Genomic DNA, 22,386 nt, shown 5'->3' with positions numbered 1-22,386 from the left:
TTTACTGTATCTGTTGCATCCGATGTGGTCTCCTCTACATTGGGGAGACAGACTGCCTACTTGCGGAACGTTTCAGGGAACACCTCTGGGACACCCGCACCAACCAACCCAACCGCCCCATGGCTGAACACTTTAACTCCCCCTCTCACTCCGCCAAGGACATGCAGGTCCTTGGCCTCCTCTATCGCCAGACCCTGGCCACACGATGCCTGGAGGAAGAGTGCCTCATCTTCCACCTAGGAACCCTCCAACCACACGGGATGAATGTAGATTTCTCCTGCTTCCTCATTTCCCCTCTCCCCACCTTATCTCAGTCCCAACCCTCAGATTCAGCACTGCCTTCTTGACCTGCAATCTTCTTCCCGACCTCTCCGCCCCCACCCCCTCTCCGGCCTATCACCCTCACCCTCACCTCTTTCCACCTATCGTATTCCCAGCGCCCCTCCCCCCTACCTTTTATCTCAGCCCGCTTGGCACACCAGCCTCATTCCTGAAGAAGGGCTTATGCCCAAAACGTCGATTCTCCTGCTCCTCGGATGCTGCCTGCCCTGCTGCGCTTTTCCAGCACCACACTTTTCAACTCTGGTCTCCAGCATCTGTAGTCCTCACTTTCTCCTCCCTACTGTAAAATCCTAGGTCAGCCTGCCAACCAAAATCTGGGTGCCCTGCAGCAATATTACATTGAGAGCAGCCTTAATTGTTTCAGTGTGGGATGGTGTTTTCATCTTGGACAAAGTCCCACCTTTTGGCCGGCAGCTTGTAGTCTGCACAGCATCAGGATTGAATAGTGGTCAGCATTAAGAGCCCAAATAGTCCTTGAAAAATAAGGCTCATAGATTCTGGATGGATTTTAGATGATAACGATGCCTGTCAGAACCCAGCAAGGTAGAGAGGTGGAGGGCGGAGAAGAGGTTGGGGGGAGGTGGCTATGATCTTGGGGATTAGGGGACTACTGCTGATGGGCACACTGAGACACCTAAAGGAGATATTCCTCCTTCCTGCCTGTCAACAGCCCACCCTGTTTTTGCCTTCCCGTGTCATACACAAAAGTAGCTGCAAAGATGGAATGAGGCCCCTAAGTAGCCACCAATACACCCAAAGGTGGATGGGCTATCTGATGTCTTCCTAACCCACCATTATATAGGACATAGTCAGGGAACTGGACAGTAAAATCCAGCACACAGATCTGATTATTTTTCTTACCTGACATCCTGCTTCACTTGGCTGTTCAATAACCTCTGAATCAGCCAGCTGTGGGTTTTAATTAAAGAAAAGCAGAACTGTTCCCAATGCCCTTCATCAATCCCAGTCACTGAAAACTTTATGTGATAACTTATTCTCTATTTATAACACCCCAAAGAAATCAAGTTGGCTGCTAGGTTAACTGCGGAATAACAGTAATTTGCTGATAATAAAGTGTTTTGGGATGTCATGGTGATGTAATTAGGTTCTCAAATTTAAGCTCTTTCCAAGTGTAGAGTACTAATGCCTCCAAAGAAACACATTTTAAGTTCCATACTCGATTCCCATTTCTTTCTGAATCGTAGAATCCCTACAATGTGGAGACAGGTTATTCAGCCCATTGAGTCCACACCTACCCTGCGAAGAACATCCCTCCTAGGCCCATGCTCCTACCCTGTAACCCTGGCCATTCTGCATGGCCAATCCACCTGGCCTGCACATCCCTGGACAGTATATGCAATTTAGCATGGCCAATCCAACTGAACTACACATCTTTGGATTGTGGAAGGAAACACATGCAGACATGGGGAAAATGTACAAACTCAACATAGATAGTCGCTCAAGGGTGGAATCAAACCTGGATCCTTGGTGCTATGAGGCAGCAGTGCTAACCACTGAATCACCATGACGCCCTGCAACCACTGAGGCACTGTGCCACCCTGCTCAGTGTGCTTATATAAAACAAATTACTGTCATGTGTCACTCAGCAGACAATGATGTGGTTGAATCTTACTTCCCCATCCCATCGACTGACATAACCTGCAAACAGTAAACTGTTTATGACAAACATCTTTGAGAATTATTTAGTTTCTGGAAGACTGACCAACCAACTCTCCCAATACCAGGAGAAAAACTGTGGAGGAGGTTCTATTCCCCTGCCCCACACATTGTTCTTTAGTGGATTGTTGGTAACAGTTGTTGCCGACAGCCATTTACAATTGATATTAATGACTTAGGCAAAGAGAACAACAGCAATGTATCCAAAGTTGCTGGGGATACAAAGTTGGCTGGGAATGTAAGCTGTGAGGAAGAGGCTGTAAAGTAATGTAGACAGGTTAACAGATTGGGCAACAGAGTGACAGATAGAATATAATATGGAGAAGCATGAGGTTATTCACTTTCTCATTAGAATAAAAAAGCAGAACATATTTTTAAAAGATGTGAAACTTATAAATGCTGTTGTTCAGAGACACTGGAGTGTACGTGAGTCAACATGCAGGTGCAGTATCCATTAGGAAGACAAATGGCATATTGGCCTTTTTTGCAAAGGGATGTTGTTGCAGTTTAATGGGGCCTGGAGTACTGAGTGCAGTTTTGGTCACCACATCTAAGGAAGGATATGCTTTTCTTAGGCAGTATAGCAAATGTTCATTAAATTGTTTCCTGGAATGAGAGGCATGTTCTGAAATGTAAGGCTGAGCAGACTGGGCCTATATTCTCTTAAGTTGAGAAGAATGAAAAGTGATCTCATTGAAACACACAAGATTCTGAAGTCACTTAAAAGGATGGATACTGTGAGGTTATTTCTCATTCCAAACAATCTAGAGCATGGGGCAAAATTTTGAGAATAAGGGCTAAATCATTTGGCCCCCCCGATCTCTGTTGTTGTTTACTGAGCACACAAGTCTCTTGAATTGAGTGAGGGGGAGCCATGGAAGAGAGTGAGGATGTGGTGTGGGGGGAGGAGAGTATGGGTGGAAGTGAAGACGCTGGAGAAGTGAGGGGGTGAGGGTAGTAAGGATGCAGTGTAGAGGAGGACATGGCGGGAGTGAAGACACAAGTGGAGTAAGGATGCGGGGGAGTGAGGACATGGTTAAGTGAAGACATGGGAATAGTGAGGATATGGGGAGTAGTGAAGACATGGGAAGGGAAGGAAATGAGCAAAGCTTAAATGACTGATCAATCTTGTCAGATGATTTTTTTCTTCTCCTTTCTCCCTCCTTCACTCTTTTTAATTACTCCAATGTGCCTCTGCTATAGTTGTTTCCTTTGTATTTCTTTTTGCATCTGAGAACTAAGGCAATGCTTTGAAATTGGAGTGCTACCAGTGAGGACATGCAGGCCCTATAGTTTTAATAGAAAAGTTTCATTGCAGCTTTGGATATTAGGATAGTTGTAATTCCATTGTAAACTCATACTCCAGTGAAAGATATCCAGGAAAAAGCTTGACATTTCTGTTTATGTACAAGATTGAACTTCTGATGTGACAAGCAAGAGATCCTGACCTCAAAATAAGTTTCCCCCTATCTATCAGTTGGTCCACATGGAACCTCCTTGGAGCTCAAGTATTTTTCAGATTTTTTCTCATTAAAATCAATCACCAAACTGTCACACAGAGCTCCCCACCTCCCAATCCCCCAAGCTAGGTTTTGACTATAGGAATCTACAGGACAAGCTCTCTGGGCTACTCAATGTAACACTTTCTGCTGTTTCTCAGCTCAGTCACTTGGAAATTATGCACTGTAAACATAGGGTCCATCTCCCAACAAATGAAAGGAGAGTTTTGGCTGAGTCTGTACAATCCTGTAAAGCCTACAAATCCTTCTCAATCATTCGCATGGAGGTTCACAGTTCGCAGGGTTTAACAATGTCCAGGGGATTTTAAATAAAGCTGTTCTGCCCTGTTAGAACATTGCAGTCCTGTAGAAACTGCTGACGCCATGGAAGTGACTACTATACCAACATTGTTTTAGCCCCTTGCACTCAGCTTAATGGAAAGTACCTCATACACAATACTTTATGTGTACATCCTTGTGAAAGAAACTGTAAAGTATTTATACCAATCAGTAATACTCACTCACTCTGCTTTCCATGTTACAATTTTACTGACAAACAGATTTTACGGCTGTTTCCAGACAAGGGTCCCTGGTGTGTTACGATTCTTTATAGGATACGCCCAATTAGTTATTTGGCTCACGTTCTTAATTGACATAGCCATCCACCCTGGACTATGTAACGCCCTCCAGAGCACTGGTGTCTCTGTCCAGGTCATTTTAACTTTGGAGAGAATCTAAAATGGCTAATATTGATTAAGCTGCCTATTGAACACCTCACCATATTATTACTACCATTCATTTTGCAGTGACTTTGTCCATTGTGCACTGTCATCCATTGTGTCTATGCAATGGGTCAGGAGAGGAGATGCACTCATCATCATTTCAGCAAACTCAACTCCGGATATGATTAGGATCCCCTGTTGACCCTAACATGGGACACTACTAGTATATAACCAGATGCATTTGCATTAACTTGATTAAATTTCACAATCAGCTTGCCTCCTGTCTCTTAGACAGTGGGTGCAACATTTGAAAGCTACAGAAGACAGCAATGAATTATTAAGTAGGTCTCTCATCAACTAGGGAGAAGAGGAGAAGGCTATATTACAGGTATCATCACTGTGATGAAGAAGATCCTGTTGATGTCTTTGAAACCAGAAACTATCACTGGCAGAATATTTGTATGAATCATAGAAGCCCATTTAACCCACTATCCCTTAGGCAGCTCTATGAAAGAGCTATCTAATTAGTCTTAACTCCTGTGATCTTTTGTGCATTTTTCCTTGAATAGAAACAGGGAAAATAAGAGCAGAATTAGGCCATTTGGCCCTTCGAGTCTGCTCTGCCATTCAGTATGATTATTGTTGATCCTCCAACTCAATTCATGTTCTTGCTTTCTCCCCATACCCTTTGATTCCGTTAGCCCGAAGAACGAGCTCTAATTCTTTCTTGAAAACATTGAATGTTTTGGTCTCAACTGCTTTCTGTGGTAGAGAATTCCACAGGCTCAACATTTTTACTGTCTGCGGGAAGAAATTTGACTTAATCTCCATCCTAAATAGCCTACCCTGAATGCTTAAATTGTGACCCCTGGTTCTTGACTCCCTGGTCATTGGGAACATCTTTCCTGCATTTATTCTGTCTTGCCCTGTTAGAATGCTATACGTTTCAATGAGATCTTCCCTCACTCTTTTAAATTCCAATGAATATAGCCCTAACCAATCTAACATCTTGATATATGTCAGTCCTGCCATTCCAGGGATCAGTTTGGTAAACCTTCATTGCACTCACTCCATAACTGGAATGTCTTTCCTCAGATAATACTCCAGATGTGGTATAAATCAAAACTTTGCACAATTACAGCAAGAAATGCCTGCTCTTGAACTTGTATCTTCTCACTATGAAGGTCAACATACCATTTTGTCTACTATCAGTGACTGTATTGAGTTGGGAGGCCATGTTGCAGCTGTACAGGGCATTGGTTATACCATTTTTGGAGTACTGTGTGCAATTCTAGTCTCCCTGCTATAGGAAGGATGTTGTGAAACTTGGAAGGGTTCAGAAAAGGTTAACAGTGATGTTGCCAGGGTTGGAGAGTTTGAGCTATTGGGAGAGGCTGAATAGGCTGGGGCTATTTTCCCTGGAGCGTCAGAGGCTGAGGGGTGACCTCACAGAGGTTTGTAAAATCATGAGGGGCATGGATAGGGTAAATAGACAAGGTCTTTTCCTTGGGGTGGGGGAGTCTAAAACTAGAGGGTATAGGTCTTAGGTGAGAGGAGAAATATTTAAAAGGGACCAAAGGGACAACTTTTTCATGCGGGGGCGGGGGGGAGGGGGGCTGTGTATGAAATGAGCTGCCAGAGGAATGATGGAGACTGGTAAAATTACAACATTTAAAAGGCATCTGGATGGGTATATGGAAAGGAACGGTTTAGAGAGAAATGGGTGAAATGCTGGTAAATGGGACTACTTTAATTTAGGATATCTAGTTGGCATGGACGAGACGGACCATGCTGTACATCTTTGACTCTATGACTGGTGTACCATGAACCTCAGGTCTTGTTGCACCTTTCCTTTCCCATTGCATTGCTATTCAATAATAATCTGCCTTCCTGTTTTTGCTACCAAAGTAGGTAGCCTCAGATTTATCCACATTACACTTCAAAAGCCATGCAAAAGCCCACTCACACAACTTGTCCAAATCACACTGAAGCATCACTGCATCCTCCTCACAGTTCAGCCTCTACCCAGCTTTCCATTCTCTGTGAATATAGAGTTATCACATATAGTTCCCTCCTCTAAATCATTCATATATATTGTGAACAGTTGGAGTCTAAGCACTGATCCCTGTGGTTCTCCAATATTCACTGCCCACCGCCTGGAAAAAGACCTGTTTATTTCTATTCTTTGTTTTCTACCTACTAAGTGGTTCTATATCCATGTTAGTGTACAACCCCCAATCCCACGCACTTTAAATTACATGCTAATCTCTTATGTTGGATCTTACGGAAAACTTTCTGAAAGTCCAAGCCAACCATATGTACTAATTCCCCTCCATTAACTCTGCTAGTTAGATCCTCAAAACATTCCTGTAGATTTGTAAAGTATGATTTCCCTTTTGTAAATCCATGCTGTCTTTGCCTGATCCTGTTACTGTTTTCTTGTGCTCTTCTATTAAGTCTTTTCTTCTGGACTCTAACATTTACCCCACTACCAATGTCAGGCTAACAGTCTATAATTCCTGTTTTCTCTCCACCTCCATTTCAAATAGTGGGATTATATTAACTACCCTCCAATCCATAGGAACTGTCAACAGTTTATATGGATTGACCATCAATGTATCCACTATTTTGAGGGCCACTTTCTTAAGTACTCTGGGATGTAAATTATCAGGCTCTGGGGATTTGTTGGCCTTTAATGCCATCAATTTTCCTAACACCATTTCCCTATAATATTGATTTCTTTCAATTTCTCCCTCTCACTAGACCCAGTAATCCCCAACATTTCTGGACATTATTTATGTTGTCCTTTGTGAATACAGTGATAGTGTAAGGGGGTGGTGTGGATGGGATCTTCTTCACAGAGGTGGTGTAGACTTGATGGGTTGAATGGCCTGCTTCCACACTGTAGGATTTATTTATTTTTTTGAGAAAGTTGCACAGTAGTAGACAAATCACATGTGACATTTAGATTTTGTATACTGTCTGTGTTGAGAGTTTTCCATTCCACTCAATTTAAATTTAGAATGTTTCTTTTTGTAATATGAAGGATAATTATGTTTATCCATTTCCTGTAGAGACATTTTATTGCAGTTCCTGTTTTTACTTTTAATTTCCTTCTGTCTCCTAGTTGATTACAGCAATAGTTTTTTTAAAAATATATTTTTAGTAAGAGACCTTTTGAATCAGGAGGTGGGAATTGAGCCTCCCTTCCCTTCCCCACACACACCTCCATCATCAGGAAGTTCCTGGGATCCTGATAGCGAGACTTGACAATAGGAAGCAGTTTGGTGGGTTAGGCCTCTTCCTGATGTTTTCCATATGAATCCTCGCAGAGAGTGAAATGGATACAGTAGAGAGTAGTGGTGAACAATTGTTATTCACTCTGGGGGGGGGCGGGGATGTCTATAGGGGAGTTGCCTGGAATGCAGTGAGTGGGGCTCTTTCTGATGCATATTAATGACTTGGTCTTGGCTATACAGGGCATCATTTCAAAGTTTAGAAATGAGATGCAACTCAAAAGTGTAATAAACAATGAAGTAGATAATAATGAGACTTCATGAAATACAGACTTATGAAATCGGCAGACACATACAAAAGATTAAATTTAACACATAGAACTGTTGTTAAATATTTGAAGAAAAAGAAATACACTGCCATGAGAAAGTGCTGACAGTAAAAGAATTCTGTAAAAGATTTAACACAGGTATGATAGGCTGAATGGCCCCCCCCTGAGTTGCTGTACCAATCTCTCATTCTAGATTAGGATGAAATTGATGTCTCTCTTTTACCTTCCTTTGAAACTACTGCTGTGATTTAAGATTCGTGCAATGCCATCTCCATTCTTAGAGGGAGATGTCAATCTTGCAGTAGGCCCTGATTGCAGAATGATTTATTCCTCAAAGTGTGCCCTCTTCTCTCATAAAATCCCTGCCTTTTTGCTGTGGTAATGAGGATGCGTGAAGACTTACCTAAATAGCTCCTCATCATGTTTTATATGACACTAGTTAATTTTAACACAATCTGCCCAGTGGGAATGGAACAATAGGGAATTGGGATTATGGAGGTGATGTGGGGGAAGGTTTATGTCCTATCTTTAATGTGTTTTTTCTCAACATTCTGACCACCAACCCAGGCTCAATATTTTCAACTGTGTAAATTCAGGAACAAGAAAACAACACTCCCAGACAAATGTATACCTGGCCACAGATAGCTCAGAAATGTTAGGGGCATCTCCTCTCCTGGGTTGTCTGCCTCATTTCTAGTCAGAGATCTTCCCATCATCTCCCCATTCATGCTTACCTTGATAAGATCTTTCCTGTGGATCACCAGCAGCAATGAGACCCTGCCCTCCTGGCTCCCTGTAACTTTTGACTCATATTTTGGTCTTTCAGATGATTAATTACTGCTTCTACGAATATTTCCTCACCTTAAAATCAGGGCTTGAGTGCTGACGAGTTTAACCTTGAGAATTATCTGTTGTCAACACACACTTGTTTTCTAACACGGCCTGATCACTTCCTCATCCTGGGACCATGATATTGGGGCTGAAAATGTGTTGCTGGAAAAACGCAGCAGGTCTGGCAGCATCCAAGGAGCAGGAGAATCGACGTTTCGAATATGAGCCCTTCTTCAGGAATGAGGAGAGTGTGCCAAGCAGGCTAAGATAAAAGGTAGGGAGGAGGGACTTGGGGGAGGGGCGTTGGAAATGCGATAGGTGGAAGGAGGTTAAGGTGAGGGTGATAGGCCGGAGTGGGGGTGAGGGCGGAGAGGTCAGGAAGAAGATTGCAGGTTAGGAAGGTGGTGCTGAGTTCGAGGGTTGGGACTGAGACAAGGTGGGGGGAGGGGAAATGAGGAAACTGGAGAAATCTGAGTTCATCCCTTGTGGTTGGAGGAGTCCAAGGACCTGCATGTCCTTCGTGGAGTGGGAGGGGGAGTTGACTCCCTTGTCAGGTCCACACCCCCCACCAACCCAACCTCCACTCCCGGCACCTTCCCCTGCAACCGCAAGAAATGCAAAACTTGCGCCCACACCTCCCCCCTTACTTCCCTCCAAGGCCCCAAGGGATCCTTCCATATCCGCCACAAATTCACCTGCACCTCCACACACATCACTTACTGCATCCGCTGCACCCGATGTGGCCTCCTCTATATTGGGGAGACAGGCCGCCTACTTGCGGAACGTTTCAGAGAACACCTCTGGGACACCCGGCCCAACCAACCCAACCACCCCGTGGCTCAACACTTTAACTCCCCCTCCCACTCCACGAAGGACATGCAGGTCCTTGGACTCCTCCACCGCCAGACCATAGCAACACGACGGCTGGAGGAAGAGCGCCTCATCTTCCACCTAGGAACCCTCCAACCACAAGGGATGAACTCAGATTTCTCCAGTTTTCTCATTTCCCCTCCCCCCACCTTGTCTCAGTCCCAACCCTCGAACTCAGCACCACCTTCCTAACCTGCAATCTTCTTCCTGACCTCTCCGCCCCCACCCCCACTCCGGCCTATCACCCTCACCTTAACCTCCTTCCACCTATCGCATTTCCAATGCCCCTCCCCCAAGTCCCTCCTCCCTACCTTTTATCTTAGCCTGCTTGGCACACTCTCCTCATTCCTGAAGAAGGGCTTATGCCCGAAACATTGATTCTCCTGCTCCTTGGATGCTGCCTGACTTGCTGTGCTTTTCCAGCAACACAGTTTCAGCTCTGATCTCCAGCATCTGCAGTTCTCACTTTCTCCTACCACGATATTGGACTAAGATGGGCAAAGTTAAAAATCATGCAACACCAACTTATAGTCCAACAGATTTATTTGGAAGGACAAGCTCTCAGAGCGCTGCTTCTTCATCAGGTAGCTAGTGGGGCAGGATCATAGGACACAGAATTTATAGTAAAAGTTCAGGGATGTATAGGTTAGGTGCATTTGTCAGATGAAATGTAGGGTAGGGGAATGGGTCTGGCTGGGATACTCTTCAGAGGGTCGATGTGTACTTATCAGTTCAAACGGCCTGTTTCCACACTGTAGGGATTCTATGAAAAAGTGTCATATAACTGATGTGATGTATTAAAAGACAAACACGTGATACGACCAATAGGGTACCCTTCATTGTTCAGTACTTCCCGGGAGCAGAGAAACTACACCATGTTCTTCACAGCCTGCAACACATTATTGATGAGGATGAACACCACACCAAGATCTTCCCTACACCTCCACTTCTCTCCTCCAAACAACCACCAAACCTCAGACCACTGTTCGCAGCAAACTGCTCAGCCTTCAGGACAATGTCGACCACAACACCATACAACCCTGTCATGGCAACCACTGCAAGATGTGTCAGTGTTGACATGGATACTACGATTACATGTGGGAACACCACCCACCACCCGCACGGCATGTACTCATGTGATTCAGCCAACATTGTCTATCTCACATGCTGCAGGCAAAGATGCCCCGGGACATGGCACATTGGCAAGACCAAACAAAAGCCATGGATGGACACTGTGCAACAATTGCCAGACAAGGGTGTCCCCACCCCGTCGGGGTACACTTCAGCAGTCAAGGACATTCGGCCTCAGATCTTGCCAGCCTCCAAGGTGGATATTGGGATACACAACAATGCAGACCCTCTCTCATATACACACTGTCTCTCAGACACACAAACACTCACGCACACACCCTCACAGGAATATACTCCATCACACTCATGTGCACACTCTAACAAGTGCACGTGTGCGCGCGCACACACACACTCACTCTCTCTCTCTCTTCCCCCCACCTCCCTCACTCCCTCACATGCATGCACACACATAAGTCTATGGAGTGAAATGTTGTAAATTTGTAGTTGCTGATACATTCTATTTTGTTCAAAAAGCACACAATCTGTCGGCAGTCAATCCATGTGACATTTTATAAATTCCTACTTTGGAAATAGAACCAGTCTGACTCAAGGTTGGGAAACAGACAGACTCTAACCTCACACCTTTAATGCATTGTCTGAGCTGAGATATAAACTTGTTTTTATAAACCCTTAAATTATCTCAGGACTCTGACTGCGATTTACATATTAATCAATCAAAACCTGCTTCTTTATTCTATGTGATTAAAGACTTCACAGCAATCTAGGTTTGTTCAATACATTGCATTAGTTGTATGGCACTTTGATCTTTTACTATAAATTCAGTGTCCTATGATCCTGGCCCACTAGCTACCTAATGAAGGAGCAGGGCTCCGAAAGCTTGTACTTTCAAATAAACCTGTTGGACTATACCCTGGTGTTGTGTGAATTTCATTCTGGGACAGCATGGTTGGAGCTTTATTCTGTACCTAACACATGTTGTGCCTATCCTAGGAATGTTTGGGAATATCTGGGGATTTTCATTCTGTTACTTAGAGTCATAGAGATGTCCAGCATGGAAATAGACCCTTCGGTCCAACTCGTCCATGCTGACCAGATATCCCAACCTAATCTCATCCCATTTGCAAGCACTTGGCCCATATTCTTCTAAACCCTTCCTATTCACATACCCATATCTTTTAAATGTTATAACTGTACCAGCCTCTACCACTTCCTCTGGCAGCTCATTCTATTTACTCACCACCCTCTGTGTGAAAATGTTGCCTCTTAGGTCCTTTTTAAATCTGTCATTTCTCACCCTAAACCTATGCCCTCTACTTCTGGACTCTCCCACCGCAGAGAAAAGACCTTGCCGATTTACTCTATCCATGCCCCTCATGATTTAATAAACCTCTGTAAGGTCACCCCTCAGCCTCCAATGCTCTAGGGAAAACAGCCCCAGTCTATTCACTTCTTAACTAAAAAAATTTACACTTAGGATTTTCCCAGTATTAACTTGTATTTAATACTTGGGATTGTATAACAGTGTCACTGTACATGAATAATATTCCATTCTCTCTGTCTTTTTGTGCTTTTAGCTTTGCTCTTTCAGTGACTCCTTCACCATCTTCCTGTTTTCCTAATTTTCCTATCCCTTCATGTGTATCTGTAATTGTTGCTCTGACACTCTGTATGTGTGCTTGCTTTACATGCCTTTGCATTTATTAGTAACTCCCTTTCCTACTTTCTGTGTGTGTATGTGCATGTGTCTGCCTGTTGCCTGCTCTCTAAATATTTGTGCTCCTTTTTCTTTTGTTTTGTCTCTCTGCATATTTCTTACACTGGCACTTGGACACTCTCTCACTCATTCTGATTAGTTTTTCTATTCCAAGATGAAACCTGTTACCTGCCATCTCATTAAAATTAGTGATAGCAGTACTGGTTGACTGAATATTATGAAGTGGAGGTGCGGTGCTGGACTGAGGTGGACTAAGTTAAAAATCAAACAACACCAGGTTATGGTCCAACAGGTATTATGACGACTGTCATTGGAATAAATGAATTCATTGCCAATTCCTATGAGTAATAATGAAAGGTTCTTTCTGTAACTAGCAATAATCTCAATCAGATCTGAGGCTTGAGGCTAGGTTGATCAATGTCAGATGACTGAATGAATACCCACTACTTTGTGTTTGCAACTGACTGAAACCCAATCTGTGGGGAGGCATTAAACTGTAGCATATTGATGCTGAAATGATTAACGAGTATGGATAAAATCATTGGAGTGTTGTGGTCATAACAGCTTCAAATGAACAGAGAAAACTGGACGTTAAAACAGACTTGACATTGGGCAGGGATCTGTTGACTTTACACTTCAGCAAGTGTGTTTTTTATAAATTAAGAGTACGTGTGTGTGCGTGCTTGATAGAGTTTGTGTGCGAGTGTGACAAAGTATATGTCTTTGGAGAGTGTGCACATAAGTGTGGGTGTGTGTTTGTGTGTCTGAGAGAGGGTCTGTGTGAGTGTGATCGTGTGTAAGAGTGTGTGCATATATGCTTGTGTGTGAGTGTAAAGTGTAGTGGGGTCACCTGTAGTGTGACATGAACCCAAGACCCCAGTTGAGGCCGTCCTCAGTCACACTACAGGTGAGGTAAAAACAATGACTGCAGATGCTGGAAACCAGATTCTGGATCAGTGGTGCTGGAAGAGCACAGCAGTTCAGGCAGCATCCGAAAAGCTTCGAAATCGACGTTTCGGGCAAAAGCCCTTCATCAGGAGGCTTTTGTCCGAAACGTCGATTTCGAAGCTTTTCGGACACTACAGGTGACCCTACTACACTATACACTCACACGTAAGCGCACACACACATGATCACACTCATACAGACCCTCCTTCATACACACACTCTCTCTCAGATACATATACACACTCACGCGCACACCCTCTCAAAGGCATATACTCTGTCACACTTGTACACACACTCTATCTAGCATGCACGCACACACATTCCCACAACACTCTTGTCCTCTCTCCCACACACACTTTCTCTCTCTCTCTCCCTTCCTCTCTCTCTCACACACACACAGGCACAAACACATCTAAGCCTATGGAGTGAATTTGTATTTGCAGATTTGTATTTGCAGATACATTCTATTGTGTTAAAAAAACACACACAATCTGCAGGGAGTCAGTCCATGTGACAATTTATAAATTCCTACTTTGGAAATAGAAACAGTCTGACTCAAGTTTGGGATACAGACAGAATCTAATTCATACCTTTAATGCATTGTCTGGGCTGAGATGTCACCGTTTTTTTGTAAAACCTTAAGTTATCTCGGGACTGTGACCTGAATGAAGTTCTGGGATTAACATATTAATCAATTGAAACCTGCATCCCCACCCTAAGTGATTAAAGACTTCACAGCAATCTAGGTTTGTTCAATACATCGCATCAGTTGCATGACACTATAAATTCTGCATCCTTACGTTAGAGCCCGGGTGTCCTTGGAGAAGGAGCACGCGGTGTCAACCAACACCCTGGAGTTGTTCAGGGGGAGGTGGGCACCGCAGGGAGTGGAGTGCATTATTTCTCCCTCCAACTCTATTTTGATTTAGTCCCTACCCTCCCCTTCACTGTTTTGATCACACAGCACTGTCCCTTGCTGTGAAGGGCAGTGTTTGTCACTGGCCACCCGGGTGTTTTCCTATCTTCCTGGTGGTGGAAATTGAATAAAAAAAAAGAAAAAAAAAACATAAAAAAAAGAAAAAAATAAATAAATAAATAAATTCTGCATCCTTACGTTAGAGCCCGGGTGTCCTTGGAGAAGGAGCACGCGGTGTCAACCAACACCCTGGAGTTGTTCAGGAGGAGGTGGGCACCGCAGGGAGTGGAGTGCATTATTTCTCCCTCCAACTCTATTTTGATTTAGTTCCTACCCTCCCCTTCACTGTTTTGATCACACAGCACTACCCTTTCATGTGAAGGGCAGTGTTTGTCACTGGCCACCCGGGTGTTTTCCTATCTTCCTGATGGTGGAATTTGAATAAAGATTCGTGCACTTTGTGTCTTTCACTGTGTCTCACACCTGCACACACACACCATGGGTGCTGGGGAAAAAATAAGCACTACTGCACTTAGGTGGTAGTGTGGGGATAAAAATTTAAAAAAAGAAAAAAAAGAAGAAGAAAAAATAAAATAAAATAAATGCTGCATCCTATGATCCTGCGCCATTGGCTACCTGATGAAGGAGCAGCACTCCAAAAGCTTGTACTTCCAAATCAACCTGTTGGACTATAACCTGGTGGTGTGATTTTTAACTTTATTCAGCTGTTGACACTTTACTCGCACCATCTGACACTTTTGATCACCTGCAAAGAATTATTATTCAGCCCGTCAACACTGCACTCACACCATTTGTACTACCTTTTGACACTCTTAATTACCTGGAATTATCTTGGACTGATCTCTCTGCCAATAAATTCTGTGCCTGTGTGCACCCCTCACTTCACCTGATGATGAAGCAGCAGTCTGAAAACTTGTGATTGTAAGTAAACCTATTGGTCTATAATCTGGTGTTGTGTGACTTCTGATTTTGGAGAAATACTGAGGATGCGAACCTACAAGATTTTAATTCACATACCTGGAGTTAGAATCACATAGAACAGTATAGCACAATACAGGCCCTTCGGCCCTCGATGTTGTGCTGACCTTATATCCAACTCTAAGATCAGAGTTGGACCTGAAGTGCTCAACCTGACAATTTCAAACCAACGTAGTTTAAAAACACAGTAACATTAATGTATAAGAGCAAAACATGTGATTAGTCCGAGTTTAACTATCCACATAAACATTTTTTTGTCAAGGATATTTAATACATTCAAATGTTAATATAGGATTTGATTTCTATGTAGTGATTAAAACAGGCAATCTGACCTATTCAGAGACAGAGATGTTTTGCACATTGAAAATTCTTTACCAAGAATTATCTCATCCCTATAATTTAGAATGGAAATATAGAATCCCTATAGTGCAGAAAGTGAACACCCACCGAGATCCACTCTCCTCACCCTTTCCCCATAACCCTGCAGTTTACCATGGCTAATCCACCTAATCTGTACATCCCTGCACACTATGGGCAATTTAGCATGGCTAATCCAGCTAATCTGCACATCTGTGGGACGAAACCAGAGCACCATGCCACTCTTAAAGTAAATTCCATGATTGTGCTTTTTAATTAAATTGCTAATGGGTATAATATGAGTTACAACTGTGTTTCTACATTATAACTTTTCCCTCTTTTGCCTAGATTTGATCCTTGGAGATGAAAATTCTTCTGGTATAGGCCCCATCCCTGTATCCAATGGTAACAAGGATGAAAACTGCAGTTCAGATAAGTTCTGGAACAGCATTTACCCTGACAGTGAAGGAGGAGTACAAAACACATCTTTCAATCCTAATTTCCTACTTGTCCCTCCATTGTTTGTGAACCTCCACACAGACTGGAACACCGCATTGACTGAATGGGGATTTGCGTGGGACCTCCATGTTTATGGATTGGGGTCACTCTTTGGCTTGGTAACAGTCATCTCTGCAATTGGTATTCTCTGTCTTCCTTTCAGATCTCCATCAAGTCTTGGTTATTTCATGATTCTCAATGGATTGCTTTTCCTGACAGGCTCAATAAGAACTTTTATTTTCTTTTATGATGCCTACTGTTATCAGCACAAATTACCTACAATTGTTGCCTTACTTCTGTATGATTTGGTCTTCCCTTGCCTTACTTCTGCTTTTGGAGTTGTAATCCTCATCCTGTCATTGAGGTCTGGGCCACAAGCAGTGACGTCACGATTCCAGCGTTCATGCTTCCTAACCACAATTATCTTTCTCCACTTCACACTCACTGTAGGCACAATCTTGGTCATTACACTGCTAAATCAAGCTCCCTTCCTCCTCTTTGTGTCGCATGGGATCTTTGTGGTTTTGGTAACCATTTTGTCTATTTTATATTTCACATTTTACTGTCATGCACGTATGGTTGGCATGCAGGTCTACAGCATGAAAACCTCAACACCATGCCTCGAGACTTTGAACACTGGACCCTTCAGAGAAACAGAGCATTGGGGAAGAGTAGCCAAGTTGGCCGTGTGGACTGCAGTTTTCAGCTTGAGCTGTGCTGCGTTACAGTTATATGCTATTCTGTACCGACTAGGATTAGCTGGAGATCATGTTTTCCAGCCGTGGCCTTGGTGGATTTTCCATTTTGGTACCAGCTTGTGCGAAGTGGGCATGTGCCTCACCATGTCCCTTATTGGTATCTATCCATTGTTTTGTATCTCTAAAACATCAGACCGTAACCACTGGAACAAAATGTTCTGTCTTTCTTCAACTCATGTATCTATGAAAGCCCCTATCCTTTCAAACACCAATCAATGGTCAACTTCCCACCAGGAGAAGACATTGAATTGTGATACAATTGTCCAAAATGAATCAGAATGTGTTCCCCTCTACACCATGCCTGACAACCAATTGAGCAGCGGTGAGGAGATTAACTTGATCTATCACAGCAGTGAGACCAGTGAAATTAAAAATCTGGATTTCCATTTAAAACATGGTGGATCCTCCAGGACATCTTCCTTCATTAGTGTTCAGATGGACAGTGATTCCACTGTTGATCTAAGACCCCCTTCACCTATTAATCTAAGACGTAGTATAGATGAAGCCCTTTTCAGTGAGGCCCTCATTCCTGAAAGTCTATTCCATTGGTCAAGACTACACAGTTCCAGTAATATGTCCCTTTGTGGCAACAGGTCAATGCCAACAAGCACCAATGACGTCTTCAAGGAGAATTCAGCAGATAGAGGCCTGTATCGGACATCGTCTTGTGTTGGTGTGGAAAGAACAGAGATTACCAGAGGTATCACCAACACCTTCAAGAAGCTCAACATGACACAAGCCTTGACTCCAGAAAGGTGGGAGGATAGCTCTATCAGCTCCATCTGCAGAACCTCACAAGATGGATCATCGTTGATGCTTTGCTCCAGACCCGAGAAGTTGGGCTTCTCAACTACTGGCTCTGAACAAAAATCTTACAGGGACTCCTCTCCAACAAGCCTTCATAGTATTCACCAGTTAAAGGCTTTGTCTTCTCCAGAGACCATGGATAGAAATGATACCCCAGATTCAGCAACGCAAGTGGAGTTCATGAAGATTTGCAGGCAAATTGACCAGCTGAGTATTAGCAGTGAGACAATAGAATTATGAAAAAAAAGCAATGCTGTTATCCAAACGGAACTATTTCTACACTGCATCTTATTTAATATTTGGAAATGCTTACTGGGGAAGTATACTGTCAAAAGTGAAACAAAGTGCAATGCTTGTGTTCAAGAGGCCAAAGATTGGTGGACTCAGGACGTATACTGGTCTTGGGTAGTGGCATAAAATGTGAGGCAATGAATTGGAATCATGTTTATGCCCAACTAACTTAATTGGAAAGGAAAATTGGGAAAGTGTAAAACATGCTGATAATTTGCTAACACCTGTTTTGCTCCAACGTGCGAGACTAATTCTGTCCTCCTAGAACTTCTGCATGGAGACACTCTTGTGACATGGTGGTAGTGTCTCTACCTCTAAAGCAGAATCTCTACCAGCTCCAGTGGTGAATCACAAGAGATTGATTAAAAGAAAAGAACTTCTATAAATGTGTATCTATGGTGCAGTGTTATTGACAAGGCTGGGTCAAGTGCTTACTGGTACGCTGAGAATCTGCAATCTTGCAGATAAGCCAAATGCGTACTTCATTTTTGAGGTAAAACTCACATCAATTTTTCTGTTTTTGAGTTTTTAACATAGGAAGTAATCTTTAACTTTGAGCTGAAAAAGACATTAAATATTCACTGTATCTGTGGTTCTTTGCCCAAGTGTGTACCATAATTTCAATAGAAGATGGAAACCCTGGCGAAGTGGCAAGAACAATTCTTGTGGATCTTCTTTGCGGGTTATTTAACCCCTTAAATTCAATCTCTGTTGGCACAGTTCTGCATACATTGATCCATTCTCCTTCTGAGATATACAGGAATGTTTTTGGTTCCAGTTAGTTGCTGTCAGGTGAGGTTAAACTAATTGCCCTCAATTGGGAACAGTGCAAATCAGTGAGCCTTAAACTGAGCTTGTGTTTGTGAGTGGATCTCAGGTGAGAGATGGACTGGGCTCCCCTGTGAAGGATCATTTCCCTTTATTGAATGTCTTGCTCACGATCATTGCATGAAGTCAAACATGAATATCCAATTTGTAAAACTATACCCAGGAGATTTCCAGACAGAACAAACAGACCAGAATATGTGGTCACAACACCAGCACTTGTTACAATAATACATATTGTGGTTTATATTCATAATGCCAGAATCCTGAACCCTTTATGTTTTTCTGCAGCAGATCCCTGATTTAAAGGAGAAACAATAGGGCTGGAGATTGAGCTCTTCACCAGTGATATCCAAAATTAACCCTGGGATCATGAGCCTGGGCTAAGTTTTGAAACAAGGAGAATAAGAACGTAAAAAAGGCACTTACCTAAGCAAGTGAGGTAAACACCTAAAGAAAAAAAAAATTCACGGGATGTTGTTAATCAGAAACAAAAGCAGAAATTGCTAGAAAAGTTTAGTATCTGTGGAGAGAGGTTCAAAGGAAGGGTCATTTGACCTGAAATGTTAATTCTGATTTCTCTTCACAGATGCTGCCAGACTTGCTGAGCTTTTCCAGCAAATTCTGTTTTTGTGTGTGTGAGGTAACACAGAGTCCATTTAGGTCAGTATTAACTCTACCTAGGGCATTCTTACTGGTGCTGCCAAGGCTATGGCTTTACAGGGTAGTTGCTTGGAAGCTGTTTTCCTCTGGCTGGAGGATTTGGAATTACAAGCCACAGTCTTAGAATAAACATTTAAAGGGAAGTATGGTCTACTCCAGGTCCAATTCTAATGTTCTTAAGAAGGGGAACTTCAATACAAGATGCCTGTGGTTTCTGATAAGAAATATCAGAAACTTGGGGCAGCACAGTGGCTCAGTGGTAAGCACTGCTGCCTCGCAGCATCAGGGACCCAGGTTCGATTCCAGCCTCAGATGACTATCTGTGTGGAGTTACACATTCTCCCCATGTCTGCATTGGTTTCCTCCCACAGTCCAAAGATATGTAGGTCAGGTAAATTGGCCTCGAATTAAATTGCCCATCGTGTTAGGTGCATTAGTCAGAGGGAATGGGTTTGGGTGGCTACTCTTCAGAGGGTGGGCGTTGACCTGTTGGGCCGAAGGGCCTGTTTCCACACTGTAGGGAATCTAATCATAACGAAGGGAATATGTGGTCACATTTCTGATCAATTGTGCTGGTGATTTGATTTATTCTGATTTATAGAATAACAGCCATATGTCTGATTGAATGCACTTAATCAAATCAAATATTGAGTCAGATTTGTTCCTGCATCTAATTCAACCAAGTATCAAGTCTAATTGATACAATGAGTTATTGAACACAACACCCAATGAGGGTTTTGAGATTGCATCTGGTCCTAGAAGAGTACTGAGTAGTTAAGAAAGCATATGGGATCATAAGCTTCATAAATAGAGGTACTGAGCACAAATACAGAAAAGTTACATTGAACGTTAATGAAGCTTTGGTTAGGTCACTTCTGGCCAATACGTTTTAGTGAAGGTCATTCAGTGGATACAGCAGAGATTTACCAGAATGGTTCCAGGGTAGAGGGATATTAGCTACAAGGGAAGGAGAAGCTGCAGTTTTTCTCCTTGCAGCATAGGAGGTTGATAGGACATCTAGTAGTGGTGTGTACAAATTTGGCAGGTTTAGATAAGGTAAACAAAGACACACAGTTCCCATTAGTTGATAGTACAAGGAATATGAGACACAGATATATGGTTTCAGTCAAGAAATAGAGGGTCAAATAAAAACCTTATAAAGCAGCAAGAAGAAAGGACCTGAAACTTACTGCCTGTGAACATGGTGAAAGTGGAGATGATGAAGATTGCCAAAGGAAATTGGATTGGCACTTGAGAGAAGTAAACTTGCAAGCAAAAAGGATGAAGTGGGAATGGGACTTATTGGATTACTGTGCAAGAGGCCAGCATGGAGTCAATGGCCTTCTCCTGTGTTGCAATTGACTCGATAACTCTGTCGGATTGAATCATAATGCAACAAGACATTGTATACTGTGCCAAAAATGCACTGGATTGTACACCTCAACCAGTTTGTTTTTTTTCAAGAATGGTCTGACTCTGAATCTCCCTTTAATCCACAACACAAACAGAACAGTTGACAAGTTGGTGCTTTTTTGACTATTTTCTATGGCAACCTGGCCAAAGATCATTGGAAGCATGAGAAGATGAGTAGAAATAAACTGCTTCAAGAATTGCCAGTGGAAGTCGAATGCTCTGATGTCACAAAGACTGGATTCTTGAATATGGAAAGTCCAGCATTTTACTCCTGGCTTAATGATGTATTGTTATTGACAGAAGTATTCCTTACCTTTAGTTAACAGTTTTTTTTTAACCTTCAAAAAACTGGAAGGCTAATAAATTCAATGTCACCACTGGATAAAATTCTGAGGGTAAATCTACAGTCTCCATCTCCTAAAACAGCCACCATTTTTCAATCACAGCTCCCTATGAGTGCAGTGCCTTACAGGGAGTACGGAGTTGAGGAGTACTCACATGGTTGCTTATCACCATCCGATGTCTAATGCTTGATTGGTTAGTTTGGATAAAATACTTACCAGAGAATATGTTCTTCACTTGGGTTTGGGATTGAACATCTCACTTGATCAGACGTAGTACCCAATGCCTCACTGGGTCCAAAAGTAAGTCAGCTCCCTGAATGATACCTTGTTTGAAAAGAGATGATTATCTTCGAAAGAGTTGGCCCAGAACTAAAATAAGCTGACAGCTCAGAGTACAATGTAGGTTAGATAAACCAGCCCAGAATAAAGACTTTGGCCATGGCCATTGATTCAAGTTAATTAAACAAGTTAAATTCCTTTTATATTCAAGGATTTTGATTCACTTTTTGTGAATTACACTCCTTTAATTCCATTGTATTTTGTGCAAACCTCCTTTATCATTCACCCTCCCATCTTAGACCATCCCTTACTTAGCCCACCAATAGTGAGTATGAGCTAAATCCCAACCCTCAGCAGATATGAATTACCATGGACTTAAAGATGATGCTTCAATCTGGGAAGGATGGCATTTGAACAGCAATTGCAGTCACTGCTTCTCCAGCACCTTTGCACATTGTTTGTTTGTGCTGTGGGCAGACATTAGGCAATTGAAGAGCATTGTGCTTCTGCTGAGTCAGAGAAATCAACGAACAGAATAAGGATTGCATCCAGCACAGTGGAAAGGGTTCACGAAGCTGATTACTCATACAGCCTATAAGCTGTTGCTTACTGAGTATGATCTTTGCAGCCAAAGATTGCAATAGTACATCTGTGTGTCTCTAAATCTAGTCATGGTTGCAAATGTAATGTAACATTCTGGCTCCAATGAAAATGCAAATAAATGATAAAGTCCTTATTCTGGTCCTATGTGCTATCTGTACCTCAATATCAGATTATTCTCATGGCTTAGTACCTGTAGCTTATGCTTTAAGATTCATTTCCTTTTTTTGCCTCATTACATATTGAACTGTGGCCCTCCAATACCAGGGACGAGGGAACATGGCTGAATGTTTGCCTGTTAGCCCAACCATGACTGCCATTTAACACAAAAAATTGGTAACTAGAAAGATGAAAAATAAACTTATTTATCAGTGAA

The 22,386-nt window shown here is 42.7% G+C and overlaps 1 protein-coding gene across 2 annotated transcripts in view; it reads left to right on the top strand.

The window, feature by feature from the left end:
* The window catches only part of prrt4b (proline rich transmembrane protein 4b), a 41,369-nt gene extending 18,983 nt beyond the window's left edge, over positions 1 to 22,386 (top strand). For both annotated transcript variants that reach the window (XM_043713961.2, XM_043713958.2), the window contains exon 4: positions 15,881 to 22,386. In XM_043713961.2, the coding sequence (XP_043569896.2) occupies positions 15,881 to 17,835 (1,955 nt within the window). In that variant the 3' untranslated portion in view covers positions 17,836 to 22,386. The remainder of the gene's footprint in view (positions 1 to 15,880) is intronic.

This window comes from Chiloscyllium plagiosum, unplaced genomic scaffold (genome assembly GCF_037043375.1).
Source record: "Chiloscyllium plagiosum isolate Xiang-an unplaced genomic scaffold, Cpla_swu_hap1 HiC_scaffold_23, whole genome shotgun sequence".
NCBI classification, from domain to species: Eukaryota; Metazoa; Chordata; class Chondrichthyes; order Orectolobiformes; family Hemiscylliidae; genus Chiloscyllium; species Chiloscyllium plagiosum.
The sequence above is the reverse complement of the archived record's forward strand: the minus strand, read 5'-3'. Positions and strand labels throughout refer to the sequence as shown.